This window comes from Microcaecilia unicolor, chromosome 3, assembly GCF_901765095.1.
Source record: "Microcaecilia unicolor chromosome 3, aMicUni1.1, whole genome shotgun sequence".
Taxonomy (NCBI): Eukaryota; Metazoa; Chordata; class Amphibia; order Gymnophiona; family Siphonopidae; genus Microcaecilia; species Microcaecilia unicolor.
In genome coordinates this window covers 486,815,560-486,836,978 of record NC_044033.1, presented here as the reverse complement: position 1 = coordinate 486,836,978, position 21,419 = coordinate 486,815,560, and the positions used below count along the sequence as shown (strand labels likewise).

At 43.6% G+C, this 21,419-nt stretch overlaps 1 protein-coding gene across 1 annotated transcript in view; it reads left to right on the top strand.

Annotated features, from left to right (window-relative positions):
* The window catches only part of PHIP (pleckstrin homology domain interacting protein), an 863,049-nt gene that overhangs the window by 240,382 nt on the left and 601,248 nt on the right, over window positions 1–21,419 (top strand). The window contains exon 14 of the mRNA XM_030199061.1: window positions 17,315–17,449. Coding sequence (XP_030054921.1) covers window positions 17,315–17,449 — 135 coding nt within the window. The remainder of the gene's footprint in view (window positions 1–17,314; window positions 17,450–21,419) is intronic.

The following is a 21,419-nucleotide window of genomic DNA, read 5'->3' as shown; positions in this document are numbered from 1 at the left end:
AATGTATCTGAAATCACTGTACGGGCAAAGATTGTCAATACCGCAGAGAGAGAGATTGTACAGATGGCTCCTAAGAACCCATGTATCCCTGAGCAGGGCATTTAAGGCAGGATTTGCGTAAAACGGAAACTGTCCGAAATGTAATTATGAGATGGCCTCTCTGGGGCATATGTTTTGGAGCTGCAAACATGTCAAAAGTTTTTGGTTAAGGGTGGGGCAGGAGATAGACAGGATTTGGAATTGCACCTTTCTTAGAGACCCACTAATATTATTCAATAACTTTAAATACACAACAACGCCGCCAGAGGGATTTAAAGCTTTCTTATGCATTGGAATGTATTATGGCATTACTTCTATTCTGCAGTTCTGGAGAGATGTATCAGAACCTTCCCTACAGGTATGGCGGGGCCAAATGATTAAACAAATGCGAATTGACCGATGTGGAGTCCGAGAGATAGATAGTACACCGGGACAGAGGTTCAGGGCACAATGGGAACCAATGTGGGAGACCCTGACACCTAGAGGAAGGAGCTACTTATTAAACTTTTAAAATCGGTATTACAGTATATCGAACATTGAACACATGGCCTGGGGGAGGAGGGGGTAGTCACACATAAAAGGTCTGAGGCAGTAAGTGATGAGCAGATCCTCCCCACATACTATAGGCGTGACGGGGGCATAGGCGGATACCTATACACTGGTTTAGAGAACATGGGGACCTTGGACCCCGTTGCTTAAGCGCGTTTCTCCTGATTACAAGTTAGAGGAGCTGGCAAAGGTGTCATATCCTGTGTTGCTGGAGGGAAAGGGTTGGGTGGGAGGAAAGGGATGGGGAAAAGGGGGGGGGGGGGTTCTAAGCAGTAGCACTCACGGGAAAGAAGAATAGGAGGGATTCCACCAAGAATATAAGACCCTAAGGCTCGGTTGGAAGAGTTATAGGGTGGGTAGAAGGGAGAATGGGAGGCACAAAAAGTTTGATGATGGATGTTGTAATGGAATTATGGGAATGGATATCTTAGGGCAACACTGTGTGCACCCATGATTGTTGCTGTGATAACATATACCATCAATAAAATGTTGAAACTTAATCTAAATAGAGTGAACAATTGGCATATGCTGTGTGGGCGCCTTCAGAATAGTGTGGACACCTGCGCAGTGCGCACTAAAAAGGCTAATGCGCCTCTGGAACGGTTTAGTAAATAGGACCCTTGATGTGCACTGTGCAGATAAACTAACTTCAAAAAGAAAGAAATAAAGCCTGATGGAGATAGTGGTACCATGCAGATGTGATGTGGTTCTCCTGTTTAGTGGGTGATAACTTGCTGACTGGCAGAGCCACAGTATAATAGAGTAAAGGAATAAAAACTAAGCACAAAGAATGGTACCAGTGATTTATATTTATTTAAATTTTGTTACATAATGCTCAGGTTGCTAGTTGATACATTCCAAAATCACAGGCAGATTTATGAATAATAGTTATGTATAACACCTTTGTATGCATATGCCATTGTCAATTAATATAGTAATACGGAGGGGGGAGGGGAGGGGGGGAGGGGGGTGAAGAAATAAAGGAATTGATGATAGCAATTTTTGCTGTATTAGTACAGGCATGCAATGTTAATTGCCTGAGTTATCCTTGTTAATATGGAATTGTTTTATCTCTGCTTTCATCAATAAAAATTATTAAACTAAGGGCTTCTATGAAGGAGGATCTGGCACAGGGCCGTGCCAACACGGTATGCGAGGTAAGCGCCGCAGGGGGGCGCCTGCCTTCAAGGGCGCCGCTCTGTGGCGTTGCCGTCGAGTTCTATTGAAAAAGTTTTTAAAAATAGACGTTACCGCGTTGGCGCGCTGGCGACTATGCACATGCGCTGCCTTCCCGTTCCTGGAGGTTCATTTAATAAGGTCTTACTGCCACTGCACGCTTCCTCTTGCCGCGCGAGGGACTCAGCACTTAGCTTCAGCCTATTGAAGGGTACGGCACGGTCACATGACCACAACCACGTCGGAACCCCATCTCCTCACCGGTTCCCAGCAGCACACCACCCAGGTCAGTCAGCGGATGAGTTTGGTTTCGCTTTAAGAGTCTAGCAGGCCCGGAAGTTCTAAACTGTTTGGAGACAGATGAGACGAATTGATTTCTTCACAGCCCTGCATGGGCTGTGGTTTCCAAAACTACTGACCCTAGTGTTGCCTTTGCTTCCACTCCCGGTCCTCGCCGCCCTTTGATTGATGATTTACCGGAGCGGTATCTGCATGTAACGAGGGGGGCTGGTGTCCGGGTGAATCCAGAGGATCCTGGCTGCACTCTCTCCGTCCTTTACCTTTCGCTGGAGGCTTGGTCGTCATGCGTACAATTCTCTCTGGCTGGGGGAGAAGGGAGGTTTGTAGTCCCCCTTCCCCCCCCCCCCCCCCAGTGGTTGTAGCAGGTGAGGCCCCCGATCCCCCCCCCTCCTCCAGCTCCCCGCTCCAGGGTGGGTGTGTCGGCCAAGGCTTCTGCTGTTGTCCAGGTTTTGCTGATCGTGCTTGAAAGGGAGGAGGAGTAGTCAGTAATCTGTTTCTTATCTGCCCATCTGTGTCCCTGCTGCTCTTCTTTTTTGGAGGGGGGGAAGGGGGTTAACTTTATGCTTGTTTAGTGTGTCACCAGGCGGAAAGCACCTTTCTCCAAACTGTGGAGTGGATGATGCATTTCTTAACAAAGTGAGCTCCAGTGATTTTGCTCTGTCTCCTAATGGGGGGGGGGGGGGGGGCAACCGATAGTCTGCAGGGGGGTACCAGAGACCCTAGGCACGGCCCTGATCTGGCAGAAGCAATTCTGTTTCTAACAATATATTAGTTAATTTGGATTATGTTTAACAGCTATTCTACAGCTATATATGCCAAGTTTAAATAATATATAAGTTGTTTTAGGTTTTCCAAATGTTTTTGGTTTATGTAGGTTAACTTTGATTTTGTTCTAATTTCCAAAGAATGTTGTTCTAGAATTTCCAAAGGATGTGGTTGTTCCAGATTTTTATACTTGCTAATGCTATGATGACTTTATACTTGATAAAAAAACAATAACCTTGTTTTTTTATGTGTATTTTTTTGTTTAAACTTTAGGATTAATGAATATTTATAGTTTCTTTTAATAAATAAAATAAAAAGTCACAATGACATAGATTTTAAACCCAAACATTAACATGCTGCCTTGCATGCTGCACTCTTTCAGTCAACATGAAAAAAAATACATATTAAAAACTGAGGAGTCGGAGGTACCATAAACTGAGGAGTCAGAGTCGGAGTCGAAGGATTTTTGTACAGACTCCACAGCCCTGATAGGCGCAATGAGTGCGTTGTTCAAGCTGTAGCAAGCATTAACTGTTGGAGAACAATATAAATGAGAGAATAATTTAACAGAATTCTGTCATGCTATAAGTTAACACAAGTTTGAGTAGGCAGTCACAGGTTAACAGCATACAAAAAAAAATTCATTGCTGTATCATTCCCCAGATGCTTTTTGTGAAAGAGGGAACAATGACGCTTAAAGGCATATTTTCAAAGCGTTTATAGTTTATTTGTTTTTCTATACAGTCACTTATTGCATAGCAAATCAGAACGGTTCACATAGTAAATATTATGATAAAAATTGGAAAAATTATTTAGGAACATTTAAAAATAGAAAAGAAAGACAAATGTTTCTTACTAGAGAAAACAAAATAAAGACAATAAGTTTGTACAACAATCATACATTATAACAATAACATAAATAAAAAAACCATTTCAAAAACTTCAGGAAACCTGTGTAGTCGACCAATCAAAAATTCAGCAAGTGATAAAAATTGGTTACTGTGAAACTTTGTAAGTCTGAGCTCTTTGAAAATATGCCTCCTAGTCTGCTGTATAATTTCAATGACCAGTATTTAATGTGATCAGGTCTCAAAAAATATGCTGGTTCTTTGGTTGTAAGTCACCTTGTACTTGGATACCTTTAATGAGAGAAGATAACTAAAACACAAGATAAGTCTTGGTTTCTACTAGATTTTATCCGTTAAAAGGCTTTCAATACAGTCCATTCATATCAAAATAACAGTTCAACAGATAATGGACCAATGGGTCACTGTGAAAACATATATATCTATGGAGAGATTTGGGTGGGGGGGGGGGGAGAGTCTCATCTATCACAGGGTCAACACTCCACAACTCTCTTAAGGGAGATTAATTTGAAAAACCCTTTGGCGATCGTTGTAATCATCGACAAAAACCTCCCTCCATCCATATAATATGTAACTCCAAATATAATTGCTATTTGAATAAAAAAGCAAAAACATTGTACTAAGTGACTGGTGATAAACTTGAAAAATAATGCAGGGCGGCACTTATCTTTTGGCTCACTAGGTCCCAACGGACATCCTTTTCGCTGTCGCTTTATCAAGGGATTGGAGCCTCAAAACCTGCAAAAAAGGTATAATAAATGTCACACATAAAGACAGTGAACATCCAATATAAATCTAAAAAATCACGAAGACCTTGCTCACAGTAACTAAACGCCTGCTGTATGCTGCTATTGCCGCCAGACTGCCAAGAACATGGCGCTCTTTTAACAGGAAGTACCGGGAACAGAAATGGTCCTCGCATCTCTACCAGATGATCTTCACGGAAACCGTGACAACGGGATTCGTCTCGGTGTTAGTACTGCTAGATTTCTCAGCAGCTTTTGACAATCTGGATAGTGATATCATGTTAGCATGACTGACAGAAACAGGTATCAGTGGAACAGTGCTTGCCTGGTTCAGATCCTACCTATCAGACAGTCAACAATCCATAATGTTTGGCAGCAACTCATCACCACCATGGACACTGACCTGCGGGGTACCACAAGGATCGATACTGTCACCTATTCTGTTTAATATCTACCTCAAGCCACTAGCTGAGCTGATTCGGTCAATGGACACTCAGATCTACATCTATGCGGATGATGTGCAGCTATACATACCCATTGAACCTGACTTACCTACAGCCTTGAATAAACTGATTACCTGTCTAACATCAATTCAAGAATGGGCTAAATACAAGAAACTTTGCCTGAACCCAAGTAAAATTGAGCTTCTCTGGGTCCCTAACACAAATGAATACATACCTGACATCAAAATCCCTTTTGGGAAGTATGAACTCCCCCTCAAATCACAAGTCAGGAACCTTGGAATACAGTTAGATTCAACACTCTGATTCCCCAAATCCAAGCAACCTTCAAGAGCTGCTTCTACTATTTGCGACAGCTACGCTGCCTCTCTCCTTACATCGAGAAGGGAAATCTTATCCCAGTTGTGCATGCCATGATAAGACTGGATTACTGTAATGTACTATACAATGGTCTGACTACAAAGGGCCTGCACCAGCTCCAGTTGATTCAGAATGCAGCAGCAAGACTCATGGAAGGTTGCAAATGATGTGACCACATCACACCGTTTTTGCAAAAACTTCATTGGCTACTAGTACAATACGGGTCTGAATTTAAAACCCTATGTCTGATCTTCAAGGCCCTGAAAGGAAATGTCCCTGAGTACCTGAAGGATAGGATGATTCTCCACACACCGCCAAGGACACTAAGGTCTTCTCCAAAAAACATTACACAATGTGATACCCGCATGTGAGCCTTCTCAGGAGTAGCCCCACACTCTGGAATGCACTGCCTGAAAGGTTCTTCTTAACACAAGACTATTGTCCTGACTGATGAGTGTGAGCCCTTAGGTCCCCCAGGAGAGCGTAAGGAATGCCTCAATGTTCCCCAAAGGACAGCCGAGCACCCCGAGACTTCACCCGCGGCGACCACCGTTCACCAGGGGTTGAGCCCCCAGCTGCAGGTAGCCAACGGGACTTCCGGAACCGCGGGGGTGGACAGACTGACCGGACACCAGGGGACTAGCCTCCCAACCCCAGCAGGGGAGAGGAGCAGGCAAGGTGAGCAGCGTAGTCCAGGGACAGGCAGGAGGTCAAGGCAGGAGGCGAGTAGAGTAGTCCAGGGACAGGCAGGAGGTCAAGGCAGGCGGCGAGTAGAGTAGTCCAGGGACAGGCAGGAGGTCAAGGCAGGCGGCGAGCAGAATAGTCCAGGGACAGGCAGGAGGTCAAAACAGGCGACAAGCAAAGTAGTCCAGGAATCACCACTAGGCTGGAGCCTCACGAAACAGAAGCCGAAGCAATATGCCTGCAGGAGGCTATGCCTTAAATACTACCAGTGATCAGCAAGCGAGCCTCAGCTGACAGGGGTGGAGACTTCGGATGATCTCCCTCGAGGAACCCTTTGGAGTGGTTCAAGGCCGGTCTTCAGGCGGAGCCTTGGTTCCAACCACCCAATCAGGGTCCTCCAGGGCGGGGTCTTGGTTCCTGCGTTCACTAGGCGGAAGAGACGCTGGCTCCAGGTTCCCGGCGCCATCTTCCCTGCCGGAGCAAGCGTGGATTCCATAGCCGGCGATGGAGAACTGGAAGTCACAGTAGGCCGGTCTTCGCCCGCAGTCTCGGTGGCGGCCGGCCCTCGCTCTTGGCCGGTATCGCCTCGAGACCGGAATGGCTGGCCATCAGGGCGAGGAGCAGGCGCATTGCCCGGCGACGGGGTCAAGGCCAGCCATGGCCGCGGGCCGGCCTCTAGGTGAGCACAGACGGAGTTAGCGAGGGATGTGACAGTTATCTCTACTTCAGGAAGCAGGTGAAGGCTTGGCTGTTCAACGAGGCCTTTAATGGAAGAAGTAACTAACTTGTTAGTCTCACTCACACACACAAGGAGTGACATGGGCTGGACATACTGCAGCAGGACATGTTTATCCACTCCTTCCCTAGCTGAGATAATATTAAACCATTTCTGACCTCATGTGCAACTTTCTTTAAATTAATCACTTTACTTTCTAACTCTTCTTACTCTCTTACCTATTTGTTACATCTTTGCTTTACTTTTTACTATCAATTAAATGTTCTATTACGTATTGTGTTGACATTGTATGTAGTATACTATGCCATACCTTTTATTGTTTGAATATTTTTACTGCTGTAATTGCCTATTGCTCATGTTTGTTCCATTCTTATTGTACACTGCCTTGAGGTAAATAAATCCTAATAAATAAATAATTTAAAAAACTTCAGAAAACAGCTGACAGGAACTTGCTTTAGTGTCCTGGCGCTCAGAGTTGTCATAATGTTGGAAAACTAATTCACATAGAGCAACCCCACTGAGCATTGGTGTTAAGACCCAAAGGTTTGTAGGAGCATAAATGAAAAATCCAATAAAGCTACCTCTGCAGCAAAATTCTATTGATGTCACCTCTGCGTTGTGAAGGATAAATGCAATCAATTGCAAAACACTTCAAATCTGTAAAAATGTGCATTTGTGTCTACTAGATTTCAAACAGAACTCAGTTTCTATGTTAACATTATCAGTCATTGTGGGAATCATTTTATAAAGCTTATTCTGCATGCAAAGTTTGTTTTACACATAGAAATGAGCTTTTATAAAATCGTGCAACCTCATATGCACATAAAAAGTCCATATAATGGAGGATGTGATGTGCACTTGCTTTTATGTGATCTGAGTGTAAGTGTTCCCGTGGTGTAGCTTGGGCAGAGCTGAGGCTTGGCAGGCTCCAGGCTAGGCTATTTTTTCCCCACTGGTTCCTTTGCTTTCTTAAAGCCTGGTACTGTTTTGACTGTATGACTTCTGCAGGGGAGGAAGAAAGTTCTGTGCGTTCAGTATAGCTTTTTGGGTATGTTTTTGTATGGTGGTTCCTTTTTTTTCCTTTCAGCTGTGTTAGAACCAGTGCTGATTTCCTGATACCGTGTCCCTTCATCTGCTACTACATGGAGACTTTGGGGATGAGCTTTTGATTGGTTTCAGCAGAGCATAGCTGCAGTAAAAGTGTCCGTCCCGGACGATTTGCTGATCAGCAGGAGGCTAAACCTTTTCAACAAAGTTGGCCTCTTATAACCGACTGGTGGGTTCTTGAAATAGTCTGTCTTGGATACTCCCTCAATTGGCATCTCAAACCTTCAGATTGCCCACCGAGAGCTCATTCATTATTTTCCCTTACATTTGTACCCCGCGCTTTCCCACTCATAGCAAGTTCAATGCGGCTTACATATTATATACAGGTACTTATTTGTACCTGGGGCAATGGAGGGTTAAGTGACTTGCCCAGAGTCACAAGGAGCTGCCTGTGCTTGCAGTGGGAATCGAACCCATATCTCTAGGACCAAAGTCCACCACTCTAACCACTAGGCCACTCCTCCACTCCATTCAGCTCTCATCACAGGTAAGTACTTGCAGAGGAACTCTCTGCCCTTCTGAAGGCCCATGCGGTCGAATCCGTTCCAACAGGGGAAGAAGGGCAGGGATTCTATTCTAGGTACTTCCTTGTGCAAAAGAAAATGGGGGGATGCGTCCTATCCTAGACCTAAGGGTCCTGAACAGATTTCTAGTCCGAGAAAAGTTCAGGATGCTTTGCCTGGGAATCCTTCTCCCAATGATTTAGAAAAACGATTGGCTATGCTCTCTGGACTTGAAGGACGCATACACACACATCCCAATACTTCCAGCCCACCGGAAGTATCTTCAGTTTTGGCTGGGAACACATCATTACCAGTACCACATGTTTACTTTTCGCCTTGCGTCAGCTTCCAGGGTCTTCACCAAATATTTAGTGTTAGTTGCAGCATCGCTATGTAGCCTGGGAGTGCATGTGTTCTTGTATCTCAACGACTGGCTGGTGAAGAGCCCCTCAGAGGACGGTGCTTGGGCGTCCATGTGGATGACTATTCGGGTGCTAGAGCTACTAGGGTTTGTTTTAAACTACCCCAAGTCCAGTCTACACCCTGTCCAGTGATTGGAGTTCATAGGAGCCCTGCTCGACTCACAGAAGAGGGTTCGAGCCTACCTCCCGGAGATGAGAGTGGAGAATGTTGTCTCGCGTCTAAGGTTCGTGCTCTCAGCAGGTCACAGCTCGGCAGATGTTGAGATTGCTGGGCTACATGGCTTCCACAGTGTATGTTACACCCATGACACATCTTCACATGAGATCAGCTCAATGGACCCTGACTTCTCAGTGGTATCAAGCCACGGGGAGTCTAGAAGATGTTCACGTGTGCCCAGATCTTGTATGCTGTCTTCAGTGGTGGACAATTCGATCCACTTTGATTCTGGGACTTCTATTCCAAATTCCTCAGCCACAAAATGTGCAGACGACGGATGAATCTCTCCTGGGATGGGGAGGTCATATAGATGGGCTTCACACTCAAGGAGTTTGGTCCTCCCAGGAAATGAATCTTCAGATCGATTTCCTGGAGGTTTTGGGGATCTGAAACGCTCTAAGGGCTTTCAGAGATTGGCTATCTCACCAAATTCTCATCAAAACAGGCAATCAGATTGCAATGTATTACAGCAACAAGCAGGGGGACACTGGATCACACCCTCTGTGTCAGGAGGCTTTTCAGATGTGGCATTGGGCTCACCAGCATGGCATGTTCCTTCGTGCCACTTATCTTGCGGGCACAAAAAATACCCTGGCCAACAGACTGAGCAGGATAATGCAGCTGCATGAATGATCTCTCAATAGGGGCATAGCCCACAAGATCTTCCAAGCGTGGGGCACCCTCTCGATAGATCTTTTTACTACTCAGATCAACCACAAGGTCCCTCAGTTCTGTTCCAGGCTTCAGGCCCACGGCAGGCTGGCATCAGATGCCTTCCTCCTCGATTGGGGTACAGGTCCTCTGTATGCTTATCCCCTGATACCTCTAGTGGGAAAGACTTAGTTAAAACTCAAGCAAGATTGTTGAACTATGATTCTGATCGTGCTGTTCTAACCGCTGCAGATTTGGTGGTTCTTCTGGAATTATCCTCCGAAGAACTGTGAACACTGGAGTGTTTTCTGACACTCATCACGCAGGACGAAGGGTCACTTCTACATCCCAACCATTCTCTGACTCACAGCTTAGATGTTGAGAGCCAAGAATTTGCTTCCTTGGGTCTTTCGGAGGGTGTCTCCCGAGTCTTGCTGGCTTCCAGGAAAGATTCCGCTATGAGGTGTGTTACTCTTTTAAATGGCGGAGGTTTTCTGTCTGGTGTGAGAGCAAGGCGCTAAATCTCCTTACTTGCCCTACACAGATCCTGCTTGAATACCTTCTACCCTTATCAGAGTCTCATCTTAAGATCAGCTCTGTAAGGGTTTACCTTGGTGTAATTAGTGCTTATCAGCGTGTATAAGGTAAGCCCATCTCTGGAGAGCCTTTAGTTGTTCGCTTCATGAGAGGTTTGCTTTTGTAAAAACCCCATGTCAAACCTCCACCAGTGTCATGGGATCTCAACATCGTCGTCACCCAGCTGATGAGAACTCCTTTTGAGCCACTGAATTTCCGCCATCTGAAGTACTTGACCTGGAAGGTCGTTTTCTTGGTGGCTGTTACTTCAGTTCATAGGGTCAGTGAAGCTTCAGGTCTTAGTAGTGGAATCACATTGTGCTAAGTTTCATCACAACCGAGTAGTCCTCTGCATGCACCCCAAGTTGCTGCTGAAGGTGTTGTCGGAGTTCCATCTGAATCAGTCGATTGTCCTGCCAACATTCTTTCCCCGACCTCATGCCCATCCTGGTGAAAGCAGCTTGCACACCTTGGATTGCAAGAGAGCATTGGTCTGCTACATGGAGCGGACAAGGCCCCACAGACAGTCCTCCCATTTTTTTTTCTTTTGATCTCAACAGGATGGGGGTAGCCACACATTCACACCACACTACTGCCTTGAGCAGGATACCCAATTTGACAGTGGGTTTGGGCAGTCATTGTTGCAGAATCTGTTTGGGGTCTAGAATCCAATTCCACCCTCCTAGGCCTGTTTTATTTTGTTCCAGGCTGCACACTCATTCAGATTGTATATAATTTCAGGTTAATCTGATTTATGTTCTTGAGGCCTAATTGAGCAATGTTTCTTGTTTTGGGTGAGCCTGGATGCTAGGGATTCTCCAGTTGTGAGAAGATTGAAGCCTGCTTGTCCTCAGAGAAAGCGAAGATACTTACCTGTAGCAGGTATTCTCCGAGGACAGCAGGCTTCATATTCTCACAATCCCTCCCACCTCCCCTTGAAGTTGTCTGCTTTGTTATTTTTACTTACTTTTTGCGTTAGTACTAAACTGAGGAGACCATGTTCTCACTGCAGGTGGGAGGGCACGTATGCATCTCGCACTCCACAAAACTCTATTTTTAGCTTTGGCAAAATGCCGGACTGGGCGACGCAGATCGGTGTCACACACTTGTGAGAATATGAAGCCTGCTGTCCTCAGAGAATACCTGCTTACATGTATCTTCACTTTACCTATCACTGACAGTTCCTCCTGTCTGGGAGTGGGGCTAATCATAGACACAGACTTTGTATGTTCAGAATCCCTAATCTGGCTCAATGCAATTAAGTGATTGATTTGTTTTATTTTGTCATCAACTGTATTAAAAGAATTAGATTAAGGACTGAAGTTTCTTTTTTGGTGATAAGCAAGACCAGGTTTAATTCTTATGAATATACAAGGCTAAAATATAATGCCTTGTAGAGTTCAGAAAAAGGGTTATGTTTTGTCAAAATTGAGTAATTTCGATTTTCTGAATGATGTTAGGGGAAAAAAAGCCCTCAGTACCTTTTAGAAGGTTAGAAGTTCACCAGGTGGAACAGAGCTATATCCATCACAGATATATATAATTGATGCCTTCAATGCCTAGGCCCGATTATGATCCCTATTGTAGTTTTTGTGGTCATGAGAAATAGCATAAATTAGTTTTTGGCATTAGTAAATCCAGTTTATCAACTTTTGCTTCTGAAGCATTAGTCACAAAGATGCATTGACATTAAGAGTGTATCACTCACCTTTGATAAGGAGCATCGATAGAGGCCATTGGGATCATTCATCATCTGAGTTCCATCCAAAGAAGAGATTAAAAATTTTAATCAAAACGCTGCCCTAGTAGAAATACATCCCAGTCATAGGAAGTATCTTAGATTCGTCATACGGAAACAGCACTACCTCTACCATGTGCTATATTTGTCTTCATGTCAGCTTCGTGGGTATTCACGGATGCCTTGTGGTCGTAGCAGAATATCTATGCAGACTGGAGATACATGTGTTTCTGTGTTTGGAAGGTTGGCAGGTCAAAAGCACATCTCAGGAAGAATCAGAAGGTTCATTGTGCACAACCATTCATGTGTTGTAGTTGCAAGGGTTTGCTATAAAATACCTCATCTTAACCAAGCATGTTACCACAATTTGTATTCATTAGAGCTCTGTTAGACAAGACTTGGGCAAAAGCCTTTTCTACTATATAAAAGGATCACCAATCTACTGTCTACAGTGATAGAAATCTATTGGAGTTGGCAGACATCAGAATAGAATATGTGGAGAACGTTGGGACACGTGTCCTTGATAGTACATGTAACACCCCTTTCACTTCTGAAAATGAGACAAGTGCACACAGGCCTCTCACAGGCTGTCGGATGTCACATCTATCACAAAATCTCTCAAGGATTCTCTCTGTTCTTGTGGACAGTTAAAGTCTAATTTGGCAAAAGGCGCACTCTCTTCCAAATTCTACTAATTCAAACCATACTGACAACAAACATGTCCAAACTGGGATGAGGAGTCCATGTAGATGAGTTTCACACGCAAGGATTGTGGTCCTTCCAGGAGACACTTAATAAAAAAAAAAAATCAATTTACTGGAATTGAGAGCAATGTGGAATTATATAAATGCCTTCAAAGATCAGTTGATCAACAAAATCAAGTTGTGGTGTAATATATCAACAAGCAGCGAGCAACAGGATCGTGCCTTCTGTGTTGGGAAACTTTCAAGAAAGGTAGCTAGATCGTTTTTCACTGGATGACCTTCAGGGCCACTTATCTGGCAGGGAAGAACAACTTGGGCAGAAAGTTGTCATATACTGCAATTACACAAGTGGTCCTTGGATGAGGCAGTAGCTGAAAGTATAATATGAGAGTGGTGTACTCCCTCAGTAGATCTTTTTGCCACTGATCTGAACTAGAGGGTTCCTTGGTTCTGTTCCATGCCATGTTGTGATGCCTTTCTTCTAGATTTGGGGGAGTTTTTCTGTATGTATATTCTTCAGTAGTCCTGATAGTTAAAACTCTCCTGAAACTCGGAAGGGATCAGGGAATCATGAATCTTATCACTCCATATTGGCAGAGACAAGTGTGGTTCCCTGTTTAAGAGCACTTGGATTAGGATCTGTTCTCTGGTTCTTTGATTTAATTGATTGTTATATTGATCAATATGTTAGTATTTATGATTTTTAATGTAAGCCACATTGAACCAAAACAATTTTGGAAAATGTGAGATATAAGTGCTGAAATGACAATAAAAATAAAATAAATAAAAAGATACATAAAGTTGGGGAATTCCCTGTTATTGATCATGCAGGCTAAAGTAACTCTGTTGGGTTCCATCATATAGCTTCTTTCAATTTGTCTGACCTGCTTCTAGGAGAGATTCCACTTAAAGGGATTACGATTTTAAGTAGAAGAGGTTTACTATTTGCTGTGATGGAAGAGCCCTATATCCCTCTTTGCCCCATACAAAACCAGTTTGAATATTTTATAAAATTTTCGGAATCAAGTTTGAAAACAAGCTCTGTTAAGTTATACTTTATTGTATTTGGTGCTTATCAGCAGCATGGGGAGAGAAAACCCTTTAGTTGTCCGATTCATATGGTGTTTTCTTCTGTTGAAGCCTTCCATCCAGCCTCCTGCACTGTTATGGGACTTCACTGTGTTGTTAAGCCAACTACTGAAATCTCTCTTCGAGGTTCTTTTGATACCTGTGAGCTGAAGTACCTGATATGGAAGGGTCCTGTTTTTGGTGGCAGTGACTTCAGCACAAAGGGTGATCTAGCTCCAGGTTCTAGTAACCAATCCACCTTACACTAAGTTCTTCAACAGCCAGGTGGTTCTGTGAATTCACAAGAACATAAACATAGCCATACTGGGTCAGACCAATGATAGCCCAGTATCCTGCTTCCAGTAGTAACCAATCCAGGTGACAATTACCTGGCAGAAACCCCAGTAGTAGCAACATTCCATGCTACCATTCCTAGAGCAAGCAGTGGCTTCCCCCATGTCTATCTCAATAACAGACTATGGACATTTCTTTCCAAAGGTGGTATCGGACATCCATCTTAATCAGTCTGTTGTCCTGCCAATTTTTTCCCAAGCCTCATGCTGAGAAAGGTGAAAGTGCACTGCATGCTCTGGAGAACCTTAGCTTTCTATTTGGAGAGGACTAAAGCCCTTAGAAAGTCTACCCAACTTTTTGTTGTGGTTGACCTTAATGTGAAGGGGGCTGCTATCAAATAATATTGACTTGCAGACTGCATTTCCTTTGATTTATGGTTTATTACATTTGCTATACTGCTTAAACTGACTAGAACAGAGCAGTGTACAGGCTAATTGCTTATCCTTAGGGAGGCTTGACTCTTCAGGGTCATGTCACAGCTCATAATGTCAGAACTACAGTGGCGTCAGTAGCCCACTTGAAATCAGGTTCCAAAGAGGGAATTTGAAGTCTGCAACATGGACATCCGTTCAAACATTTACAGTCCACTACAGTTTGGGAAAGGTTTTCCGATGCAATAGTAGGTTTAGCCAGTAATTCTTCCAAAATCTCTTTGGGAATTACAATCTAGCTACGTCCCTCCTAGATCTGTCCTAGGTCCTTCAAGTCTGTTGTAGGCTGCCGCCCCCCCCCCCCCCCCCCCAAAAAAAAAAAAAATAGTTTGTTGGTACCAGAGTACCAAATATATGTTAATATCTATCCATTGCAGTATTTTTTGTTACTGTGCTTTCCCATTTTCTCTTGAAGGCTGCTTGTAGCTGAGAAGAGCCCATACTGTGGGGACTTGTTATTCTCCTTGCTCTTGGAGAAAACCACCAAGGGATGATATTTGTATTTATGTTACATTTGTACCCCGCGATTTCCCACTCATGGCAGGCTCAATGCGTCTTACATATTGTATACAGGGGCAATGGAGGGTTAAGTGACTTGCCCAGAGTCACAAGGAGCTGCCTGTGCCTGAAGTGGGAATCAAACTCAGTTCCCCGGGACCAAAGTCCACCACCCTAACCACTAGGATAAGCTCCTGCTTGGTTAAACCACACTAAGCAGGCTGGGAGGGGATATTCAGTGGCACTTATCTGAGTAGTGCTGCCGCACATATCTGACCACCACAACTCTGTGCTGGGACAGAATTGGGGTATTTTTGGAAGTTATGTGGATGCAGGCAATATTCAGTGCTGGTGTCAGTATAGCTATCTGGGTAAGCAAGACCGCTTAAATAGCAGTCCCCGGTTTAGTCATGCAGGCATGGCACTGATTATCGGCATACCTTTATAACTTATAAATTCATATCCCAGTTTTATTTGATATACTTCTATATCAAGAATATATCAAAGCGGTTAAAAAAAATAAAAACATCATAAAACAGAGAGGAGGCGAAAAGGAAAACAGGGAGGTCTAGGCTATAGTAAATGTTAAGAGAAATGCTACAGTGAAAGTATTAAACATAATATCAATGGAATTCTAAGAAGCAGTGTTTCAAGTATGCGCAGAACCAGGCTAGAACAGAGTCAGATATATGAAGATCTGAGAGGTTCTGAAGTAGAATGGAGTGATCCACCAAGTCAAGTGCTGAGGATAGGTCTAAGGTTAGGGGGTGTCCAACCTTGGTCCTCACCCTCCTAGAGTTGCACACCCAGTGGTGTGCTGGTAAATTTTTAACAGGCTCTCTCCCCGGTCCACCTCGGCGCCCCTCCACCTCTGTGCCCCCCCAAAATTGCAGAGCTGGCTATGGGGGGGGGGGGGGGGGCAATGCATTACTCCAGGAAAAAAAAAATTAAATGATCCCAGGTTCCAATCTAATTCATGTTTAATATGGGGTAAAATGCCATAAATAAGTAAATAAATATAAACTTTTAACGTTCAGCACCTGATTCTCCCTCTGCCCATCCATGCCCAGCAATTCTCTCCCCTGCCTCCCTCTGCCCATCCATGCCCAGCAGTTTTCTCCCCTGCCTCCCTCTGCCCATCCATGCCCAGCAGTTCTCTCCCCTGCCCCCTCTCCCCATCCATGCCCAGCAATTCCCTCCCCTGCCTCCCTCTGCCCATTCATGCCCAGCAGTTCTCTTCCCTGCACCCCTTTGCCCATCCATGCCCAGCAGTTCTCTCCCCTGCCTCCCTCTGCCCATCCATGTCTAGCGATGTCCTTTGCCCCCACCCTCCCCTCCCGCTCCCATCCGTCAGTTTCAATTACCTCCCTCGAAGCGCCGCATTATTTAAGGCCCTGCTGCCCGTCTCCAGCTGCCTTCCCTGCTTGCTTCTGAGGAGTTTGCACCTTTAGTCCCACCTTCGCGGAAAAAGGAAATTACGTCAGAATGACGTCAGAAGGCGGGACTAAGGGCGCGAGCTCCTCAGAAGCAAGCAGGGAAGGCAGCTGGAGAAGGGCAGCAGAGCTTTAAATAATGCGGCGCTTCGAGGGAGGTAATTGAAACTGACGGAGGGGAGGGTGGGGCGAAGAACATCGCTAGACATGGATGGGAGCGGGAGGGGAGGTAAGCATGGCGCCCTCCTGCCATGCTTACCTCGTGCAATGGAGCCGGCTCGCCCCGAACAACAACCGGCTCGCAAGAACTGTCAAAATTTAACAAGTGGCTCTTGCGAGCCGGTGCGAGCCGGCTCCAGCACACCACTGTGCAAAACCTTCATATTGTAGAGTGATTCATCCATGTACCATCAAGGTGACCTGGATCTATTCATAAGTTTACCAGATAAGTCAAGAGTTGAGGCATTGAGCATGACCTAGTTTTAATTTGTATCATATATATTGCAGTATTGTTCTGGAGTTCAGCATGATGTTTTCTATGATACATTTATATTCAAAAGTTGCTGGTGTAATCTAGTTATGAAATTAAATTATATTCTTATAGGGTTGAGCCTGCATCTTGTTGAAATTGAGTTTAAATTATGATTTGTTGTAATATGAACTGACACCCTTGATCCAGGTATTAATGGTGTGAGGTTTTCTGGCAGTATACCTGTTTTAAGGATGGCTCATTGGATTATGATTTTAGATCTTGATTTTGACTCATCTGCAATTTTTGTATATCAGAGTGCTGATGAGAGAAGAAATCTTTGAATTTCAAATAAATTTACAAAAAGATTATCTGAAAGGTGGTCTTGTTTGAGATTGTTTACAGTACATCCAAATTATTTAAAGCAAATGTTCTCTTTTTCTGCTGTTGTCTTATTTCAGGGACATGAAGATGAGGTTTTTGTACTTGAGTCTCATCCATTTGATCCTAGAATTCTCTTCTCTGCTGGCCATGATGGAAATGTAATTGTCTGGGATCTAGCAAGAGGATTCAAAATCCGCTCATATTTCAACATGGTAAATAACTTAGCTATGTAAGAAATATGTCTCTTCTTTTGCTTCTCAACAGTACTATCCATGACTAACTTGTTTCAACCATGTGAAGCATAGCTTTGCCGGAGGGTAGACACTTGAAGACTTAAGAAGGGAACATTTGCTCTCGAATTCGACCGAAATAATATTTTCAAATTGTATTTTCGCCATATTAATGAAAACTTTCTGGGGGCAAAAGTTCAAATATTCCCTGACTTGGCCAGGGATACTCAGAAAAGACGGAAAGAATTTCTTCAGCTTAAATCTAGAGTACTTACCGTATTTTTCGGACTATAAGACGCACTTTTTTCCCCCAAAATTTGGGAGGAAAATGGGGGGTGCGTCTTATAGTCCGAAGGTAGCATTTTTTGACCTCCGTTCCATACTTACAGGATTCCATGTTCCCTGGTGGTCTAGTGACGTCGGGGCAGGAAAGAGCCCCCTCTTTCCTGCCCATCGCGCTGCTCTCCGTGCTTCTCAATGCTTTCCGACGGTCTCGGCGAGATTCAAAATGGCCGCCGAGATTCTCGGCGGCCATTTTGAATCTCGCCGAGACCGTCGGAAAGCATTGAGAAGCACGGAGAGCAGCGCGATGGGCAGGAAAGAGGGGGCTCTTTCCTGCCCCGACGTCACTAGACCACCAGGGAACACGGAATCCTGTAAGTACGGGACGGAGGTCCAAAACCCGGACAAGACGCACCGGAGCACCTAGGTTTTAGAGGAGGGAAAGAGGAAAATTTTTTTTTCCTATTTCCCTCCTCTAAAACCTAGGTGCGTCTTATGGTCCGGTGCGTCTTATAGTCCGAAAAATACGGTAACTTGAGAGGAACTTTTCTGCTTAGATATCCTTGTCGCTGTATGATAGTATATGATTCCTCAAATTATCTTTTTTTTGACCCAGTAAAGTTACTTGAATTTATTTGTAGCAAAGAGCGAGCTCCCAATACCTGAATAATATACACTATGTACCGGCTGCGCTCAAAATGTATGCTTCTGCTTCTAGCATTGTTTTGCTAATTTTTTTTAATTTCTTATCTTATTGATCAATTTCTTTGTACTTGGATCATATTGGGGACTAATTATTGGATAATTTACCTTTGTTTACTGGTGTATTTAATAATTTCTATATTTCCATATATTTATGTTTAATGCATGAATGTAAAACTGAAACTTATAAATAAAGAATTAAAAAAAAAAAGACTTAAGGGTTAGAGGCTTTAAAGTGATGTATACCTTTGCCATATCTGTACACTGCCTTGAGTGGATTCCTTTAAAAAGGCGGTAAATAAATCCTAATAATAATAATAAATAAATAATATCTGCTTTCACCCTTATATTTCTAATCATCCTTTTTCCTACTTTTTCTCTAAGGTTTTTTCACTTCTTCATTATTGTCTGCTTTCTCTTCTTTAATTTTCTCTCTCCATTCACTCCCTCTCCATTCTTTTTTCTACTTACCTCTCCCCATCTACATTGCTTTTGTCATCTTCCTTCCTCTGCTTCTGAACTTCCCACTACCGGTCACTTCCCTATTTATTGTTGACTTGTTTTAGCATGGAGGTGTCAGCAGAAGTGAAACTTAGAATGTGCTACTCTGTTTCTGAGCCTTTAACTCTTTTTCTTCGAGGGCAAACATGATATGTAATCATCATAGTGGGTAACATCTAATGGATCCTGAGTCAAATCAGTGGCTTGCAAAGTTGCTAGAGCTTTCTGACATGCATTATTAAGCACGACTGGGATGCCACAGTGTTCACATGGGACACCCTTATTTCAGTTTTTTCCACAGCGCCCATTTTTATTGGTTGATTATTTTGCAGTGAATTTTTTTTTAGAGTTTTCATTTCACACTAGCACTTCCATTTGTTTTTAGTGGTACACGTTTTTTGACTTTCCTTTACCCCTTAAAGCTGTTCAATTTTTTCCATTGAATTTTAAAGTTTTTTTAAGCTTTGTAACTACAACTTTGGTCAAGTGGCTTATTTTTCCAAAAATGAATTATTTTATTTTACTGTGTCAGATTGATTAGTGCCCTGGAAAAGAAGGTGACCAACTTCTTCAGAAAGAGCATCTGGTGAAGCGGGGCAGTGTGTTACTGTTCCCCATGACTTGTACGTATTTGTTTTGAATGCTAGACAATAATATTCTCAATAGATAACTTCTAGAGGTCTTTGTAACAGAAGCTGTAAGGGGAAGTTTGTTCTAGCTAGATAGGTCATAAAGGGTGCTGGTGCTGCATAGGATGCTGATGGTTCATCAGCACTGAAGAAGCATCACTCTTCCTTGAAGTTGAGAACCAGCAGAGGCCAGGGAGATAGACGTTTTCCCACTTATCCGGCGGTACCTCGCTCTCCCCGTCCTCTCCATGTGCTCCCTGGCTGCCTGGCGATCGTGGGTTTAAGGAGTTCTGTAGGTGGTTATATAGATTTTGTAAGAGGCCAATTCCTACATACGTACTCGCTTATGTCTAGGGGGTGTGGCCTCCGCCCGACATTCGCTACATGGAAAATAACGGACAGACCAATGGAATATATTAGTTTATTTATACAGTGTTATATACAAAAATATAGAAAAATCCTTATCAGCTTATAGCATCAGCAATTCCTGATTGCATGCACAATGATACCAAAAATATAGAGAATAACTATGATTATCCTATTGGCTAATCTGTAATGACAGATAAACACAATACCGAGATCCTAATGATTACCACACAAATCTTATACTAGGCTAACAGCGAGTAGAGATCATAAATCCTGACGTCACGCATCTGATGGGTCCGAGCACAGACCAATTATCTAACCCAGCTTGAAGGAAGTAAGCTATGATCTCACCGTTCCGGTCACCAGATCAGGTTCCTTCCGATACCTCAGCTGAATGTCTCAGCAAGGTCCCACGAGCTTAGGTGATGCACTTGTCTTGCTCAGCAACAGATGATACAGACTCAGTATAGATCCTGTAGACAGCTGTAACCTGGGGAAAAGCTTTGCCAGGTATTATCAGTAAGTCTCTCAGGTAAATCAGGTGCTTGCAGAAATGCAAGTCCTCTCCTCTTCTTTTCTTCTGTTCTTTCTTTCTCGTTCTTCCCGCCAACTCTAGCTTTTTTCTCCTTCTGTTCCCGCTTCTCCGACCCATCAGTTTTCTGGGAGCCAATCAGAAATAATCCCACCATGTACTCCCAGCATCTGTATGAAGCTTCCATTGTCCGTCTTATCTCGTAAGCTCTCTCTCTCTCAGGGACATGCATTCTCCCCCGATACAGAGTGACCTTGGAGGTGGTGCAGGCTTCAGTAAATCTATTACAAGCTGAAATGCTGACTTCTGCACAGTTGGTAGTCAGACATATAGGTGAAAGGTTGCAGCGTCCATGTTGGCTGTAAAGGTGCTCTCATGTGCACACCGGGTGGGTGAGATCACAGCAAATACTCCTACAGATTCCCCCCCTTGGAGATGGAAATTACTACAAAGGAGTAAAGGCCTTCTCCAACCTAACTACAAAAATAAGCCAGACAGTTCAGTCAGGATTCAGGTACAACTTCATGGTCAACTACAAAAAGTTTCAAAGTAAATCTCAACTAATGCAAACTAACACACTTCCAACAGTTCTATTAAGCAAAATAATGTTCACAAGGAAATCAAAAATGCTAATACAGCAAAATACTGAATAATAGAACCCGCATGTGCAGTTAGTTAAAAGTCTTAACACATGAAAATTAATCAAACAAATCATGAACCATAATCACATCATGCAAAGCAAAGCATATTAGTACAGAAAAGTGAAAACAGAATAAATTGTTGGCAAAACGCTGGTCAGATGTAACTACATAAAGTCTTGCAATCTCATCGCCGTAGGTGACAAAGTGTTTACGCGATAGCGTAAATGACGAAGGTCTCTCCAAAACACTACAGCACACAGGAACATGATGAACCACGAGATGGTCAAAAGTGGGATGAC